This window comes from Pyxicephalus adspersus, chromosome Z (assembly GCF_032062135.1).
Source record: "Pyxicephalus adspersus chromosome Z, UCB_Pads_2.0, whole genome shotgun sequence".
In the NCBI taxonomy this organism is placed as follows: domain Eukaryota; kingdom Metazoa; phylum Chordata; class Amphibia; order Anura; family Pyxicephalidae; genus Pyxicephalus; species Pyxicephalus adspersus.
In genome coordinates, this window is record NC_092871.1 from 79480592 (window position 1) to 79500997 (window position 20406).

Below are 20406 nucleotides of genomic sequence, written 5' to 3' on the forward strand. Positions count from 1 at the left end.
GCTAAAATGCAATACTTTAGAGGCTAGATCAGAGGTCAGCAATGTCTGGCCTTTAGGCCAGATACGGCCTAGCCGGTAGTTTGTTCCGACCTAATGCCCCCTGGCCGATCCGGCCGGCAACACACGGCTCCAGAGCCGCACGTTGCCAGACCGGATTAGGCCAGAACCTACTACTGGAGCCGCAGGAGCTCTAGCGCCTCCTCTTGCTGTGGCTCCCTTCCCTATTTACCACGGCAGTAAATAGGGAACATTCCTTCTCCTCTGTAATGCATACGAAGGAGAGGGATTTCCCTTCGGAGGGCGTTCCCAGTGGGGGCGGAGCCATTAGGGTGGGACTCGAGAGAGAGTCCGTCCTGGTGTTCTCCTGCCCACCCCTGAAATTAAAAAAGTTTGATGACCCCTGGGCTAGATGAAAGGTTTGGGCTACATTCAGGCTGGCATTGAGGTTGCGGTGTGGTTAAACCGCTACCTCAGGAAAGACACTACACGTAGCCTCTACCTGCAGAAGCCCCATAAAGAAAGAATGGGGGTAGCAGTGAGCGGTTCACTACAGCTCACTGTTGCTTGCTATCAAATGTGCAAATGCTGGTTCTTTAGGAACCAGTAGTGCAGTGTGAATAGCCACGCAGAATAACTTGATCCTGTTACAGGTCTGCATCTAGATTTTTGTTATCCATGTGTCTGGAGCACAAAGCAGTTGTACAGCTGTCTCTTGGCGTAGTTTAGTTTGCCTCTAGGAAAAATAAACGACCAACAGGAATGACCGCTGTTTCCAAATGGCAGGTTGTAGCCAAACATGTTTCACTTGAAACGTGAACACAGCTGTCTGTACAGCACTAGTACTACCACTAACAAACAATAAAATCCTGTTACCACATTGCAGAGTTTATGTGTCATGTAACGAATCCTAAAAACTTACCAAACTGATGTTTAAAGAATGAACAAACCTTTTTTCTATATAGCACTAAAAGACATCAGGTAAGCCAGTTTCACGTTATTTTTTGTTCACTGATTACATCAGGCACCAAATGTGTTAAGACTTTTGTTTTTAAATCACCTTAGGGGTAAGAGGCACCTCCCTGAGCCCAGTTGCAGCCTGCTCCTCCTCTCACATGCTCAGGAACCAGGAACTCTGTTACTCAGCATGAGGTTTTCCAGGTATTCAGACAACAAAAACTGACCTGCACAAACTTTCTGCACTCTGGAGACACATACAAGGTATGTACTGCAATGTCTTTGGCAAACGATTTACTAATATAGGTAGGAATATAGTCTGTTCACATAGCAAAGTGAATTATCTCTAGAAAGGGATATTTTACTTAGAATAATAAAGGAGATGAAGTTCTGCAGAATTCAGCCATCCCAAAAAATTTTTCTGTTTGAATTTCTTTTTTTTTTCCCTGCTTGTATTTGGGTATTTTTGGGAATTATCACCACATGCACTAAGTTACGTGACAAATGTCTTGCAAAGTGTGCCATGGTAAGGGAACATTCTGAATTCCTTTAGATAATCAGCTGCAATCTCTCCTAAAGCAAAAGTAAACTAAAAACCAAAAAAATTACACTTACCTTTAATCCCACAGCTCCCTTGATGGCGCTGGACTTGCAAACCGGTCTTGCGTCGTCCTGGGATTCCTCTTTGTCCTGGCGCACAGGAAGCGCCAGGTGCCACCATTTTCAGCCTTTTCTTCAGGTCTTCTTGCTCCTTAATCCAATCTTGCACTGCGCAGGTATGAGATTGAGTTTAGGTACGCTTTAAAAATTTGATATTTATTATTTTTGCTCATGCTCAAGATCAGAGCATGCGCAGAGGGAGCACCCAGAGCATGACCTAGGAATCCCGGGAGGCTCTGCACTCCCGTTAAGTCTTGATTGCTGTGGACCTATAGGGCGGTGCTGCACCCTTCTATGTAAAGTAAAAATGTTGAGTTTAGGTACGCTTTTAATATTTGATATTTAATATTTTTGCCAATGGTATATGTAGAGCAAAGGTGCTCTCAGACATCATCATCAAATGACAAACATCTAATACTTCTAAACTCTGCAGAATCAAGCTGCAGTCTGGACGTTGCATGAATGTGTATACTTATTTCAGGGAATTTTTAGGTGTTGGATCAAAAGATTTACACCCATTCCAGACCTGTGGTGGATCCACCGAGTTTTGTCATTGGCTCAACTGTGGTCTCAACCTCTCCAAATCAAATGAATTGGAAAAAGTTGTGAACCAATTTTTTGCACATGGTTGCGGAAGATTTTTTTGGTCATGTGGTTGTTGCTTAAAGATTGCCACCATGTGCAAATCTGCTATGCACCTTGGAGCAGGAAAAAATATTGGTTTTACATCACAGCTCTAAAAGACCCCTTTAGGCACACACGTCATGTACCATAATTGGCAATGTAAAATATATATTTATCTGTTAAACTTACAGAAATATGTTTAGAGATGATAGCTTGGAATAATTTGTTCCTGTGTGTTCTTTATAAATGCCAGTAAAGATACTAGTATATGTAATAAATAAATATATATAAATAATATGTAAGTAAATAGTAAATGTAGTTTAGTGATTTCAGCTGGCCAATAATAATCCATGACAATACTTGTGTGATACTGGTGATTCAGCCTGGCACATTTGAGTGAATATGCATGCATACATGAAAACACAGAGGTTACTAGTCAGTGAACAATCATGTACAGAACCATGCATGGGTTGACAGCAGTTAGCTGACACATACATGATATCTTCACGATATGCCATATGTGTAGAATGGTGGTGATATCATTCAGGAATAATATTAAAAATCTAATGTCTGCATGTAGTTTACCTTCTGTTTACTTTGTGTTTGCACCATTATCAGACACCCAGCCATCTGGTTTTGTGCTTACATTGGCATTGGACTGGAAGTTTTACACTTTATTGTGGTGCCCTTTTTAGAGGGTTTTATTGACCTATTTTCTATTGTACTGTTTTTTCTGCCTAATTAGAAAGAAAAAAAAAAGAAACAAAGTGAGATCTGGCCCTTGGATTTGTTTAAACAGTTCAGAGAATAATCTGTGAGTCTATTGTTGTAAAATGTTTGTCATCAGGTTCAGCCAGTATCAACCAGAAAAAAAAGGATTGCTAGACAATTGGCCCTCTGAATTCTCCAAACATCCCCTGGTTGACCGTTTTAAAGATTAGAGGAGCTTTTCTCAAGGTTGATTTTGCAGCAAATTACTATTGTTTCCAGAGATTCAGCTGATATCAAGGAGGGGCTGCTCAATGCTTAAAGCATAGGTCAAGGCAAAACAATACGCGCGTGCACACACAAAACAAAAACATGTGCTGTAAATCTTTGTGATGCATGCACATTTCCCAATATTTTATATGGCGGGTACTAAAAAATAAAAACACCATTGTGCCTTATTCCCTCACCCTCCCTTCCCCTAAGCTAACCTATAAACCGCCCCTACCCTTCACATATCATTACACAAATATATATGAAGGGTTAGGGGCCCCACTGTTTGTTTATATGCTATGTTGCAAGGTGCATTACACAGTTAGGTCCATAAATATTTGGACAGGGACAATTTTTTTCTAATTTCGGTTCTGTACATTACCACAAATAATTTTAAATGAAACAACTCAGATGAAGTTGAACTGCAGACTTTCAGCTTTAATTTATTGGGTTGTACAATTGACTCAAAGGCTCTTTCATGGGTTGGTGTGGGTGATTCCTTTGTTCTGTCATTATCATTTAAGCAGATAAAAGGCCTGGAGTTGATTTGGGGGGGGTGCTTGTATGTGGAAGATTTTGCTGTGAACAGACAACATGCGGAGCTCTCCATTCAGATAAAACAAGCCATCCTTAAGCTGCAAAAACAGAAAAAAGCCATCCGAGAAATTGCTACAATATTAGGAATGGTAAAATCTACAGTTTGGTACATCATGAGAAAGAAACAAAGCACTGGTGAACTCTGCAACGCCAAAAGACCTGGACGTCCACGGAAGACAACAGTGGTGGATGATGGCAGAATCATTTCCATGGTGAAGAGAAACCCCTTCACAACAGCCAACCAAGTGAACAACACTCTCCAGGAAGTAGGCGTATCGATATCCAAGTCTACCATAAAGAGAAGACTGCATGAAAGTAAATACAGAGAATGCACTGCAAGGTGCAAGCCACTCATAAGCCTCAAGAATAGAAAGGCTAGATTGGACATTGCTAAAAAAACATCTAAAAAAGCCAGCACAGTTCTGGAAAAACATTCTTTGGACAGATGAAACCAAGATCAACCTTTACCAGAATGATGGCAAGAAAAAAGTATAGAGAAGGCGTGGAACAGCTCATGATCCAAAGCATACATCATCTGTAAAACATGGCGGAGGCAGTGTGATGGCTTGGGCGTGCATGGCTGCCATGGCATTGGGACACTAGTGTTTATCCATGATGTGACACAGGACAGAAGCAGCCGAATGAATTCTGAGGTGTTCAGAGACATACTGTCTGCTAAAATCCAGCTAAATGCAGTCACATTGATTGGGAGGCGTTTCATAATACAGATGGACAATGACCCAAAACATACAGCCAAAGCAACCCAGGAGTTTATTAAAGCAAAGAAGCGGAATATTCTTGAATGACCAAGTCAGTCATCTGATCTGAACCCAATTGAGCATGCTTTTCAATTGTTGAAGACTAAACTTCGGACAGAAAGGCCCACAAACAAACAGCAACTGAAAGCTGCTGCAGTAAAGGCCTGGCAGAGCATTAAAAAGGAGGAAACCCAGCATCTGGTGATGTCCATGAGTTCAAGACTACAGGCTGTCATTACCAGCAAAGGGTTTTCACCAAGTACCGGTATTAGAAATGAACATTTTATTTTCAGCTTAATAATTTGTCCAATTACTTTTAAACCCCTGAAATGAAGTGATTGTGTAAGAAAAGAAAAAGGCTTTAGTTCCTCACATTTTATACAATCTGTTTGTTCAACCCACTGAATTAAAGTTGAAAGTCTGCAGTTCAAGTCTGCATCTAAGTTGTTTCATTTAAAATAATTGTGGTAATGTACAGAACCAAAATTAGAAAAAAAGTTTTCCAAATATTTATGGACCTAACTGTATCTATAGACTGCCATAAAAATCTATAGGACAGTAATGCACTATTGCTCTGCCTTGGATTTGCAGCAAATGTAAAGAAACAGAAAGATCTGCAGCCCTGAGTATTGAACTCTGTAGAGGGGACAGGAGTTAAATTAGCCTAGAAGAAAGCGCAAAGCGGACAAGGCACTTATTAATCTCTGTTGTTGGATCACAACACACAACGTTTTTTGGACTTAGAGATGTCAGCCATGTCTTTTCCCAAACTACTCACCACTCCACATGTCAAATCCATACAGCATAAAAAGTAATCATATTGAAGAGGGCTCTTGGACATAATTTAGGAGGTGTGCAGAGGACACAGAACAGTTGTGCATTTTTGATGAACAATGCAACAGGTTTTTTGTGCATAATATATTAATATTTCTGTCTCCATGCAGACCTGTATTGGTTGATTACATATTTAAAAAGATGTTTTGCACACAAATGGACTCAGACCTTTATTATTTAGGCCCTAGACCACCTCATCCTAAAACTTAACACAAATGAATAAGCCAGATCGATGTGTAAGTGGACTCTTTCTATTTGCTTCTTTTTGGTGTGTTAAATATACATTTAAAATTATTTTATATATTTGATAAGTACAATATGAAGCTATTGCTTTGGTAAAAGAATACAGAACTGTCTCACCTGCACACTTCCTGTGTTTTCTCTGTTTAGCTCTCTAGTTCTGATTTTGCAGAACAGAATGATTGTGCATGAAAAAAAAAAAAAAAAAAGTTGTGCGTTGTCAGCCCACAACAAGGGTAAAAAGATAAGTGTGATTATGTAAGATCAAAAAGATATTCATCTGTACTTGTAGGGGTAAGCTTTTCAAAGGGATAAGATGTTGGGAAGTGTATTTAAGACATGTATTGCACATATTTTTTTTTTATTTACCTTGACATACACCTTTGATGACTATTGTTGCAATTGTACATGTATATTAAAGTGTATCTATACTGTATATTCATATATAGTCTTTGTATGGATTTTGGTGTAATAAGTGATGACTCCTGTATGACAGAAATAGTTCTGTAAAAGGTATTAATATTTCAAATCAATGATATATCACCTGTAAACAAAATACTTATTGAAAATTCCATCATATGTCCAATTATTAATTCATAGAATTTCTTTTTGTTATATTTTTACTACAGTGTATTACCAATAACACTTAAAGGTCATTATTCTCTATCACAATCTATCCATTTTATACCTTTCCATTTCACCTGGTCAATTTATTATGTTCTCTCACACCTACGCTTCACTTATATTTTCTCATTTACTTTATTACTCCCATACACTTATTAACACTAAATATGCACATTATATCCTATCACACGTCACACAAACCATATATATACTCCCACCAACATACTATCTTTGTGCAGGTGGCCTTAGTGGGGGACACTCTAATGAGGTGTGGCGCCCCACGACGCTATAGCGGGCGAGCACCTAACCCTGCCCGGTGCCCAGCATCAGTGTCCTTGGTTTGGGTCCTGCTATTTGCATGACTCATTGAACCACACCGCTTTTTGCATAGGGGTAGTTCATTAAGGCCCTGCACATACTGAGGGTGGAAGTGCTCCAGCACTCTACAGCGCATGCACGAATTCATTGCGAATGCATTGCGCATGCGCTGTAGCTCGTATCTGAGTTTCCACTTCCTCTGAAAACGCCAGAACTGTCTTTTCCATACTATTTGTCCTGCACAGCCTCTGCTGCACGACACAGCATCCAAATCACTACATCCAGTGTTTCCAGGCATAGTAATCATCCTTTTGAATGAATTATTAAGGAATTTTTTTCACTTACTGCAATTATACTATGCATTCATTACTATTATACCAATGAATACTTGGCAATATACAGGTGTATCCACAACGTATCTTAAGCTACGTACACACTTCCAATTATTATCATTGGAAAACGAACGACGAACGATCCTGCACGATATCTACGACGATCGTATAGCACCGATCCTGCACATACAGATAACGACACGATCGTTCGTAGATATTGTACACACAATAGATACGATCGTTTGAGCGATAGAGAACGATCGTACACACGAACGATGGTCAACGATCGTCGTCCAATCCGATCCGCCGGTCCGGTCGTTCATTTCCAACGACTTTCCTCGTTCGTCGGCGTCGTTGGTTACTTTTTTTACGAACTATTTTTGCCCAATCGATCGTTCGACGTTCGTTCGTCGTTCATTTTGAACGATAAAAATTGGAAGTGTGTACGCACCTTTACTTATAACCCCTTTTATTACTATTAGTATCATCATTATTATCATTATCCTTCATTAGGAAACTACTAATAAGTCTAGCACCACTCTAATATCCTATAAATTCAATATAGCATTGTTAATCTTGTTTATATTGAATTTCTTTCTGCATTACAATTAATGTTTTGTGACATCTATTGGCTTATCCGAAGTAAACCTCAGTTTTTCTTCTATTCCAGACTCCGGTGTCACTATTTAGTGCACCTTTTTCTGAGACCCCTTTTTTCTTTATTTTTAACTAGAACCCATTCCGCGTAAGTACATTTTTTGCATTTATGAGAAACAATATCAACATTCTTTATCAACTATGTACAATCTTTATTAAGTAGTATATACACTTTATTTGATGTACTATACTTGGACATAAATTGGACTTCCATTTCATTACATTTATAGATATGTTCCTCTCCTCCTGTATCACTGTCTGTATTAGTCTGTCATTTGCAACCCCTATTTATTTGTACAGCGCTGCATAATATGTTGGCGCTATATAAATCCTGTTTAATAATAATGATAAATGTTATGATATTAAACTTGCATATTTGTGTTTTTTCCTTATGTTTATTTTTTATAGTCAAACTTAAAACTTGGAATATTGCATATATTCTGTACAACTATAAGTTCAATGAACATATTGTGTTTTTTTTCATATATGTACATCGCTCCATCCTATGCTCTAGTATCAACAAATTGATTTGACACCCTTACTCTAGCATTAACAATTGACTTGATACCCTCACTACTGACTGAGCTATACTATAATTATGTGTAAGATAGACAACAGTATTGATTTCTTGTGTAATTATGTTTGTATATATGATATGTTTATATGAAGCCAGCAAACCAACACCCTGTGCCAAATCCCCTGGGGAAGCCCCTAGAGGCGAAACGCGTCAGGACCACAGAATGTTCAATTGTTTCAATCTTTTGCGGCATTCTATGTCTAGTTGACAGGTCAAAAGAACCCCCCTCCACAAAGTGCAACGGGGATGACCTTTACTGTGTTAAATAGTTCTATAATAATAATACTGTTGTATGCACATTCCTTAAAAAAAGGATGTTTTCTTGATACATTGCCGCACAGCATATACCTTGGCTTTTCAATTTTTCTTTATTGCATTGATTTATATCAGGGTAGGCGGCCAAATAATGTTAGAGATCTTCGATTAGCATTCTCCTGCCTAATCTAAAGTGTAAATATACACAAAACCTTGTTTTTTTTTTTGGAAAAACAGTTCTGCACTACAGACCTGTGTTGGTGTAATTTTTCAAACCCACACTTGCAAACCTATTTCCAATTGCTCATGTTTCCACACCCATTACGTTAACTGACTTGAACCCCCTATTACCCATTAAAATTATACAGTACATTCTAAGTACTGTAGCCCTCCCACTAGTGGGACCCCTAAAGCAACTAAAAAATTGCATATATAAAAATGTATACTAAATATATATTGTAGGTGTGCAGCCAAATGGATTTAAAGTATTTGAAACATTCAAAACTGGGAACATCTGTTTCTTGTCAGACCTCTGGAATACTCTGACATTAGGCGCCTTTGGATCCACGTCCTGTTGGAAACAAACCAAACACCCCAAAAGTAAAAAAAAAATGCAATGATTTGTAATATAGAGACCATGTGGATGAAAGAAATGACAGCCTCTGCATCTGGCCATTTGCATCTTGCAAATCAAGATTCAGATCTTGCCATTGGAGCATTTTCCATTTTTCAAAAGTTTCCACAGCTTTTATTTGTCATTTATTGCATCTGAACGAATCAAATCAATAGCAAATTGTATTCCTCCTTACATTCTATCTAGTTTTTTACACATATACAAGCTGACAATCAAAAATCCGGCCATCGATAATCCGGTTCATTCAGCTTTCCGCATTGAATTTCAGATTGCATTTTCAATATATGGACTGTAGTACACTGTTTGGCCACTAATGTTTTGATGGCGCTGTTCTGCAGAAACAGCTGTTAGGTCTTGCTTGTTACACTAAATACAAGTTGAGACGTCCTTGCTGCCTGCTCCCTGGAACTGTACCATATGTCCGTGGGTGCTGCCAGAAAAAGGCTGGTCTGTGTGTGGAGGTGAGTATAAAAAAAAAAAACGAATTTTAAAAAATCCGGCTATCCTCAGATCCGGAGGTTGCAGGATTTTTGATTGTCAACCTGTATCACTATATTACACTGCACTTCATTATACAAGTCATATTTGCACAACAATGATGACACACATATGATGAATCCACAAACATCCAAGAAAAAGCATACATTATGATGCACCAACCAGTGTGCAGCCCTTTAAAAAGTTAATGCAACATATATGAGCAGCACGGTGGCTCAGTGGTTAGCACTTTGGCCTTTGCAGCACTCCCAGCGGTCCCAGGTTTGAATCTCAGCCAGTAGACTATCTGCATAGAGTTTGCAGGTTCTCCCAGTGTTTGCTTGGGTTTCCTTTCACATTCCAAAAACATGCAGTCAGGTTAAATGGCTTCCCCCCAAAACTGACTTTAGACTGTAATAAAGACATATGACTATGGTAGGGACATTGGATTGTGAGCTCCTTGGAGGGACAGCTAGTCATATAACTATAGACTTTGTACAGCGCTGCGTAATATGTCAACGCTTTGTAATAAAAATACCCCTCACAATGTGGTTTCTACACTATATTTCCCACAGTTATCTTATAATATCCAATAGCTGATCTGTGTATCCTAACACTTCAGCTAAACTCCATTTTTACAAACTGGTCTGCAGTTCCAATATCGGGTACAAATATTAAAACCTCCCATCTGCTGCCCCTCCATCACACATGTGCAAACCTACCACATCCACCTCCACCATGGAAGCTTATTTTTGTAATTGTTCAATGAACTTTATTAGGCATGTATTTTTGTATTGTGTTATGTATGTGTAACCTTTTTGGTTTTTTTTTAGTCGACATATTCTCAAAACAATTTTATTATGCATTAACCATTACAATATCCAGACTATCCTACACAAAATAAGCCCTGCTCAGGCCCTGTTCTTTTCTTCCTGCCAACACCACAACACTTTTTGCTTGTACCTGCCTTGCAACCCAGTCAAAAATCATTTGTGTGATTTATTTTGAGTAATTTATAACGGTTCTACTGTATGTTCCTGTAGAGCAGAGACTAAAGTATGATGTAAACTTGTGTATCTAATGCAAACTCTCATATGTTGAGCAAATGGGCTTTAAACAAATATTATGTAAAAATATTTTTTATTACATTTATAACTGGAATAAATAGTAGGCATTTATTTCTGCATGCATGTTACTTGTCAGTCGCTCAACAAGGCACTTGATGTGACTTATGTAACTCAAAATACATTTTTTTTTTTACTCTCCTGCCAGGTAGTTTCCCTGGAACTTTCACCTGATGTGTTTTTCTACTTGACATTGGGAGATGTTCTCAAGACAACACATTAAGATTCTTTTAATTGGGAATGCAGGGTAAGTTTATAGTGCAATGCAATTGGTAACCTTTGTAACAAAGTTGTCATGCCAATCTTGAGGATTGATTTGGTTTAAAAAAACAAAGTAAAGAAAGTTTTGTGTGTACAGCAGACATCTAGCCAAACCTGTATTATATAACAAACCTGGGAACTGGTTATTATTGTTGATATCTCATTGCCGGGAGAAGGTTGAAAAGATCCCCCTATTAGTCCTTAACTGCTTTGGAGGTATAGGGTGTAGGTCCTGGCCTTTTCAACCCACCCACCTCCTGCTACAGCACCCAAGGCAGTAGCCTTATCTGCCTACCCCCTCAGGCCTGCCTGAAGGTCCAGCATCAACGGGCCTGATTTAGGCTACGTACACACTCACAATGGTTCTCGTCCGATAATCGTCTCGGGGCCGATATCAGACGGGAATCTGGCGTGTGTATAGCGTCCGTTGTCCATCGTTCGAACAACTGTCCTGGCGGATCCACGGGCGATGGACAACGAACGATCCTAATGGAAGCAAAAGGGAAGAGCACACAGCGGGGTGCCGCTCCATCATTCTACCCCTCACCTCTCCATAGAGCCGAACAGTGCTGTATGTAGAGCACTCGTTCATGCATCGTGCAGTACTTGGTCGCTGGAATGGATTTTGAATATCTGGGATCATTGAAAATGAATGTACACTCCCTTAAAGATGGCTAGGTAACAGTACCAGAGCTTAAAACCACCATCTACAATAACAAAGAGAACTTGTCACTCTCTTGAGTTGTGTAACCAAATTTTAACAGAGCCTCATTTTCAGTTTAGAGGCACTTTTTTAATTACCTGAACTTCTACACCTAAGAAAAATTTGCTTGGTCGGGATTGAAAAGCAGCTTCTTTGGCTGCTCTATGGTCAGATTTCTGTTATGGGGTTGTCAGAGGACAGTCCGCACTGTATCCGTAGATAGGTAATAATAATAGCCTATTCAGATATTGCAAACAGTCTATTGATTTTGATCTTTTAATCCGTATTTGCACTGCACCTCACATGACTGGTGGAATGCAAAGAATTTACTAGTTCTAGTCAAGTAGAGAATCAAGTCTCCCGTCTTTGTGCCCACATTGAATGTGTATCTAATTGGGATTCATTGCCTTGCAGAGTGGGAAAGTCAGCACTGATGAACCAATATGTCAACAGCCGCTTCACCAACTACTACAGAGCCACCATAGGGGCAGACTTCTTCACCAAAGAGCTACGAATAGATGACAGACTGGTGACAGCACAGGTAAACAAAAATCAAGGTGCACATCTACCTGTGACTATGTTTGCATGGAGGAGCATGTTCACTGAAAAGAATTCTGGGAACCTCCTAATGTATATAATTATTATTAGAATACAGAAGTGAAATGAAAGTTAATATTCAGGGTACAGACATTGATCAGTCTCCATAGTTCTCTAGTTTTGCTGCAAAAATTACAGTGGGTGGGCTTTTGCTTTATCGTACACAAATTGCCAAAATATGGCACATTTACCTCTCAATATGGCATCCCTTTCCCCCATGTGGCTGACCAAGAACATCTTCACTTGGTCTGTTTCTAGGATTGTTGTCTTCAGCTATCTTGATTGACCAACACTGTTCTGCCCAAAAAAAAGCCTACCTGCTAGCAATTCTTCAAACTTAAGCTTTACATTGGCTTAAAAAAATTGGGTGTAAGTTTAGGCCATACCTTAACATACACTTTAAAAAGACTTTTTACCTATGAGGGTTCCCAGTGTATTTAAAGAAAATCTGCATATGGTGGCCCAGTGAGTCTCTATTATGGGTCTGAGCAGATAGGTCTCTGTCCTTGTAGGTCTGGAACCTCGTAGGACCATATCTGCATGGGTTTTCTATGTTCTTCCCTGGTATGTAGGCAGGTTTATTTTGTTTATGCTTCAGTTTCTTTACATAACCCAAAAACATCTGGGTGGGTGGACTGGCCTTCCAAGAATGCAGAATTTTGTGGTAGGTACAGGACAATGTAAGTTCCTTTGTGGGTACACTGATAACATTTTACAAAGTACATAAAAATAGTTTTATGTAGTACATAGCAATAGAGGCCAGAAAGTAAATTTATTTGATTCTTCTTCCCTACGTTTATTCAGTGATTGGGAATACCTTTATTCCTATTGTCTGATTTATGGAATTTAAAAGTGACTTTGTACATTATATATCCAGTCCTAAGACCTCAAGTGATATTGGTGACATTTGTTGGGGTTAGTTTGCACAGTTAGGCCCTTCTTGATATGTATGTCTCTCTCTTTTGTGCAGATTTGGGATACAGCAGGCACAGAACGCTTCCAGTCTTTGGGTGCAGCACTCTATAGGGGCACAGACTGTTGTCTCCTAGTCTTTGATGTGACATCTCCTAATTCTTTCCATGCTCTGGACACCTGGCATAAAGAATTCCTGGTACAAGCTGATCCTTCATCGCCAGACAAATTCCCCTTTGTGGTGATTGCCAACAAGACAGATCTGGAGGAACGTCAGGTTAGTGCATTGTTTCCAGTGGCAGCTGATGCGTCACTAAACAAGCTTCTTACTGCTTCTCGCTGTTTGATCACTTTTACTGTGAACTTAGGAAAGTAAACTATAATTTACTGAGAATGTAAAGAAAATCTGTGTGGGAGTTGCCACTACTGACTTTTTTTATAGGTATAATCTTCATGGAAAAAATTGAAAGAGCATGTAATTAAATCCCATTCCCAGCTCAATCTTTAAAACAATGTAATAAAAAAACTACCAAAAATATTAATCTTGAGTAATTTAAAAACAAAGGTTCCTATCCTTTAAAGAAATAAAGGCTGACACAAAATGTATACCATAGTATCTGTTTCCAGTTTCAACATCCGGAGAAGTTTTGGCCATTTATCTAAGCAGCACAGTAGGAAGATGGATGGTACAGTTCCCTGGGCAGGATAGGCAACAGTTTCTGGGATGCCAGTTCCATAGTAAGCTGACCGTGGGCTCTTCAGCCAGAACAGTGCAGCCATGAGATCTTTAGCCAGCTCATGATAGAATACCCAGGAGCTGTGGTACTGGAACATAAGGAACTGCTCCATCGGACTAATCATCTCTGCATTGTGTATCTTTTCCCAGCCAGCTCTTCTACACTCCCAAATGCAGACTGACATTCCTATCTAGACTCTCGCATCCTCCTGATAGATATCACTGACACATCTTGACCTTCTCACACACATCCCGGGAGATGGGGATTTTTCATCATTTGCCTCGCATTTTCCCCCATGTTTGTGGACATAGCATTGTAGCAGAGTCTAAACCCTACAAACTCCTTCTACAAAATTCCAGCCTCACCTCCCACCATGCTTCTCTGACATGCACTATACCCAGGAGCCTTATGGCACCTTTACCAAGCAGACAGACAGGAATACACATCCCTCCTCAGCTGCATCACCTTGAGGATTCCTCCTGGGTGACCCCATGCCTTCTATTGCCCTACTGACAGGCATCTCTCTCAGACCATCTCCCTACTAACGGGCATCTGTACCAATAGTAGTTACCTCTGCTCTGCGTTGCACCTGAAACATCATTATGTTGTTAGTTTGAACAAATCAAATTCAGAATAAGGCCTTTATCACATTTGCTGCTGCAAACTGTGTAGTGAGCCATACATAGTTGCAGAGCAAACTGCTGCTTGGCGTCCAGAAATGGCAAACCACACTGCAGGTTAAAGCAATTGCATGCATTGCTCTTGTGTTTGTAGTCGTGGTGTAGTTCTTCCTCCAGAGGAAGAAAAGCAAGCACATGGCAAAAATGACAAATCTCTTCCAGGAACTGTGTTGCAACCCAACTGCAAAACTTGGGAAAAATGGTTCATTTGGTTGAATGGGAGCACAGTTGTGCCTTTGGTACAATGCTAACTGCAAGTTTGAAATTGGCCGAAAATGTGCGTTTTTTTATCTACAGTAATAGTCACTAGTGAACTTGATTTTTTTTTTTTTTGTCTTTTGCTTGTAGATATTATAGAATAGGGAGTTTTGTTGGTAAAGCTTGGTCTCCCAGTGACTGAAAGTGTATTTCCTCAATAGAAACCACAATTGGTGTGTCATTTCAGAGCTCTCTGGTCTGATTGCTGCACCTGTATCCTGGCTCACGCTCGACTGGCGGCTGTACACACCGTACAGCAGTTGTTAGCGTGGAAGGCGCTGAGTGGATAGAACGGTTGTTCTGTAGACAACGTGGCACCTATACACTGTATGTGACCTTCTATGTATCATGCAAATATTTCTTGGGGTGTGTACAGCACTGCAATCTACTTTACCCATTGCATAATTCTATGTGCCATGCCTCTTCATTAATTCAGGTGAATTGCTTCATCATGCATTGGTTTCATAAAAAGGGGCTAAAAGTAAAAATTTGCCAAAATGATTTTCAAATATGGGTGAAATGCAAACATAAAAAACCTTTATTATTTAAAATAACTTAAAATGAATGTGTATGTATGTGTGTGTGTGTGTATATATATATATATATATATATATATATATATATATATATATTTATTTATTTTTTCCCTATGCTTTCTAAGCTGACACTACTCCAACCACAGACAGAATGTTATTTTTAAAACTAGTTGGAGAAAGCATTGCATGTATCTGCCTAGAGTACTCCAATAGTGATACAGAAATAGAAGTGTTAATCCAAAGATATAAAATTACACAAAAAAAAGCAAGATAGGAGATTGCCCTTCTAAATTTGGATCACAATGTTAGTAGCTGATATGGACACTACTGTAATTATTCTTCATTTGGTGATGCTGGTTCAAGAAAATCAGCTAAAGGGTTACTTTTACGTATTCAAGAAAATCAGCTAAAGGGTTACTTTTACGTATTCTATTGACAAGGCAAAAAATATGACACACGAACATAAAAATGTGCAGATGCACAATTATCGCTATTCAGAAACGTAACACGTTAACATTGGTGTGAAGTCAGGCCAATGGCGGCACAAGAACTTGGAACTGACAAGGATAATAAAGGGAGTGGAAAAATAGGCCTTGATCCAGATGTTGCCTTCACTTCTTGTTAATTTTAATATCTTTCAGCGTCACCCAGCAGCACAAGGGTTAACGGAAGAGGTGGGTGACAGGAGAGTGATCCTGACACTGAAAAGAATTAGGCTCAAAGCTGTGATCCGGGAGCAGTGAAATTAAAAGGAACGACCCGTAATCTATCACTCCTGACATCTGTTAACTCCAACGGGGTGGGCGCCAATCAATACTGGCTGACAGCCAATGCAGAGGAGCTGGCAGCAGAGAAAGAGCACAAGGGGACAAAAAACAAAATTCATATTCAAGACAAAAGATGCCTGCTTCCTAGTCAAGCAAAGACTGAAATAGAGTTTAAATACACACACAGAAAATACCTGGTGCTTCAAGAACACCATGAAACCGTCCACGTCTTTTTTTTTTTTTATGACTATGGTAGGGACATTAGATTGTGAGCTCCTTTGAGGGACAGTTAGTGACATGACTATGGACTTTGTACAGCGCTGTGTAATATGATGGCACTATATAAATACTGTGTAATAATAATAATTGTCACAGCACATCTTAAATGATGGTTTGGAAAACAGTTTTACAGACAGGCTGTTTGAGAAAGGGGAGTGCAAGCAGGAGGCACCCCAGTAAATCCTTCTCCATTAGTAAAACAATAGTTGACATTCCTATGAGTTGTTTAGTCATCCAGCATGGTGGATCGCAACATGACTTTATGGGGAAACCATGCTAGTACTAGTATGATCATATTTATAATTATTATTACACAGTATCTATATAGCGCCAACATATTACACAACGCTGTACAAAATCCATAGTCATGTCATTAGCTGTCCCAAATCTAATATCCCTACCATAGCCATATGTCAATAATAGAGTCTAAGATCAATGTTGAGGGGGAAGCCAATTAACCTGCATGTTTTTGGAATGTGGGAGGAACCAGAATACCCGGAGGAAACCTACACAAACGCACGGAGAACCTGCAAACTCAATGCAGATAGAGTCCTAGCTGAGTTTCCAACATGGGATCCAACACTACAAAGGGCAGAGTGCTAACCACTGAGCCTAGGAGTAAATGTAGTATCTGTATAGAGCTTTCAGAAGGTTCATGCAGAGCCTGGGGTGAATCTCCCAGGCCCGGGATGACACTAAGAATGCTGAGTTGCTGAGGAAGTAAATTTTGAAGACGTTGAGGGAGTGCTGATGTTACATTGCCCGAGGAAAAAAATCAACAGCAGAGTAAATAAATCTTTAATTAGCAGCAAGCTGAAAGACAATTTACTTGTAGGGCACCAGGCTAAAACTTGAGGCATGTTCCGTGTTGGCCCAAAGACAGACGTGCAAACCAGTGCCAGACACATCATCTGTTTGCATGTGATCAGTATGAATGAGACTTGGCTGGTAATCCGTAGGATGGTAAGGTAAGGGGAAGAACTACATTTCCCATAAAACCTGTCTTCCTTTTTGACCAGAACTATTCAGCTTGCAAAGGCCATTCACTGCCTATTAAATTGTACCTAAACTCTGAATTTTTACTTTTCATAAAGGCTAGACAGTCTTTTACTTAAAGCAAAAATGTTTGCAACACCAAAAAAAAAAAAGTGTTCAGCACCACTCCTTCTGTTGTGACAATCAAGACCGGAGCGCAGAGCCTGCCGGGATACCTATGTCACGCATCTTGGAAGGCTCTTGGCTGCTCCTTCTGCCCATGTCCTGATCTCGGGCATGCGAAGAAGCCCTTTCATCAAAGAGGAAAAAAAATTGCCGATCTCATGCATTTGATCTGCATGCGCAGTGAGATCAGCAATCTTTTTTTCCCAATCTAAAGTCTGCGCAGTGCAAGACTCTAGGAGCTGAAGACAGATATTGGGAGGATGCGGGACCCGATGGAAGAAACCTTCTGATGGATAGGCTGATCTGTCAGATTAAAGGTGTGTTATTTTTTTGTTTTTTTGGGGTTTACTTCCGCTTTAATCAAGCCTTTTTGTAATTTCAAATCAGCCATTTGACAAATGGCTCCCACTAGTGGTAGGACCGGGTAATTACAAAAAACAACAATGGGCATGTGGAGCTGCATTTCTTACAGCAGTTGTTCTTTTCTTTTAACAGCATGAAGTACCTACAGAAAAAGCCAATGGGGAGTCTGTGAACTTGTTAGAAAAGGAAGAAAAGCCACACAAAAATAAATGTGACTGTTAATTTCAGAAGAGCCTCCCTCATCTCAAACACCAAATTGATTTTCCATTTGTCAAGAACTATGGCATCAGATCTTGGAGCACATATTTTGTGGAAATACAGATCACCTTGATAATACAACATTGGATCTGATTTTGTTGCAAGGAAAATACAGCTCTCAAGCTTTGAACTCCGAACACGACATTCATACTGTTGCCTAAATGGACTGCAAATTAAATCTTACAATAAAATTATTTGAAATTTTCTTATACATAATTTACACCATTTGTTTATTAGCAGATTTTTTCCCCACTTTACCAACTGCATCTGTCACTGTACAAGGCTTTGACAGCCATGTTTCAACCACTGTGATTGGCGGTCATTGTGATCACATGACTGTGAACCATTTATCATTCTTCCCAAAAATGTGAGACCAGTACCATCAGTGACAGTACAATCTTTGAGCTAGGAACCTACGTTTGTGACACAAAATGCTGTATACCTGGAGAGGACAGCAGCAAACAATCTTCAAATTCTGCCCCCAAGCATGGATACTATTCATAAAATGAAGTGTTCAATCAATGATTCTTGATTTTGTTTGTTCCCCAGCAAGTCTTTTTATATGAAATGCCACTTTTACAGCGTCCTATTAGTTTATGAAATCTATTGGTGAGTCCTAAATAAAAACAAAAAATAAGTTCTGATGGACTCTAATGACATTTATTTGTATGGCTTATCTTATCAAAAATATTTCTAATCATTTCAAAAGGGAAGTTTTGTCATTGCTTAGATTAGTAGGGGTTTTAATAAGGAACCAGCCTTGGTCTGAGATTTATGTTCCTCTAGGTCAAGCTTTTTGTCAGGCTCTCCAGACCAGTGGTTGCCAACTGGTGGAGCGTGCGAAAATTTTGGTGGTCCGTGGCTATGGCCGGTGCGCCCCCGATCGGGGTCATGAAAAGGACCCCGCTGGTGGGGGCACAACCCCGAGAGCCACAGCCTATGTGCCCCGCCCGGATCCCAGGTTCAGGGAGGTGGGCAGGTCTCTGGACACAACACACCCACTCTCCCATCACAGGTTTAGACCTGCGATGGGCGAGTGGTCGGGTTTTGGCATCACTCTGGGAAGTTTCTTCCCCTTTGAGTGACACACGGCTCCCTGCATATGCACGGTCTGGAGAACATGAAATTAGTGGTCTGAGATGTCTAAAAGGTTGGCAACCACTGCTCTAGACGATACAATAATTCAACACGATTTCTGGAAATTGTTTTTTTTTACTGATAATTAAACTAGTAAAAAAAATATTGCCGTTAAAAAAATTAAGGTTTGGTAAGCAGATATATACATTTTTATATTTAAATATACTTTAAACTGAGATTTATTCCAAGGCTTTTCCATTTCACCCACAATGATTTTCTTCCTATTACACTCCATAGTATGATAACCAATACTGGAATTTCTAGGTTTTGATAAGAAACCAACATGTAACTTCTATTCTGTATAAAGAAATGTATTTATTATTAAAGTCTGTATGAATTTCAATTTCTTGTCATTTATTGCTATGTAGAAAATACAAAGTGTCAAAACCCTATAATATGGTGGAATATCCCGAGGACCAGGAAAATGAAATTTCTCAGCCTTTTGAAGCATATTGTTCTTAATGCTTCCAAACAGCTCATGGTTTAGTGTAATACAAACTACAATACACATAAGGTAAGTATCCTTTATCTTTTATATGTATTTTTCTCACTCAACCAAAAAGGTGCAGAAGTAAATAAAAATGTCCAAGAGAACAGGCAACACCAACAAGACATTTTTAATGTGTAAATGTATTCTCTTTAGAGGTTGTCCCTCCTTCTAAGCACTACCATATGGTTTTGCTTGGGGAAAAAAAAAGTTTTTAAACACTTTTGCTATAGCGCCAACATATTACACAGCGCTGTAAAATAAATAAGAGTTTCAAATGAGAGTGACAGGATATTGGAAAATTATTTTAGTAGTTTGCGATGGCGGATGCTGCATGCCACCTTTCAATACAATCCAATTGTATCCCTATTTAATGTACAGCACTGCATAATATGTTGGCGCTATATAAATCCTGTTTAATAATAATAATAATAACCGCCTGCTTTTGAATGTGGTTTCAAAGGCAAAAACCTAGCTGTCTATATGCACCATGGAGCTGTAACCTTCACAATTTTTTTTACCTGGTCTAAAAATGCCCATACATGTGTATGTGCTCCATGTAATATGGAACACATTATGCATTTGATTGCAGAGCTTCCTCTACGCCAGGACAAAGTTGGATTACAG

General features: G+C 39.4%; 1 protein-coding gene across 1 annotated transcript; it reads left to right on the forward strand.

Annotated features, from left to right (window-relative positions):
* The first annotated feature begins 203 nt into the window (after positions 1 to 203).
* LOC140344432 (ras-related protein Rab-7a-like) lies at positions 204 to 16070 on the forward strand. The gene is made up of 5 exons (XM_072431549.1): positions 204 to 1218; positions 10792 to 10890; positions 12022 to 12148; positions 13175 to 13393; positions 15969 to 16070. Exons 2-5 carry the CDS (start codon positions 10844 to 10846, stop codon positions 16068 to 16070), a joined length of 495 nt encoding a protein of 164 aa, XP_072287650.1. The 5' UTR covers positions 204 to 1218; positions 10792 to 10843.
* Positions 16071 to 20406: the final 4336 nt, after the last annotated feature.

Coding starts and splice junctions, on each gene's coding strand:
- LOC140344432 (XM_072431549.1), top strand. CDS start 10,844: ATGTTCTCAAGACAACACATTAAGATTCTTTTAATTGGGAATGCAGG. Junction 10,891..12,021: donor CTTTTAATTGGGAATGCAGG/GTAAGTTTATAG, acceptor ATTGCCTTGCAG/AGTGGGAAAGTCAGCACTGA. Junction 13,394..15,968: donor CAGATCTGGAGGAACGTCAG/GTTAGTGCATTG, acceptor AATATCTTTCAG/CGTCACCCAGCAGCACAAGG.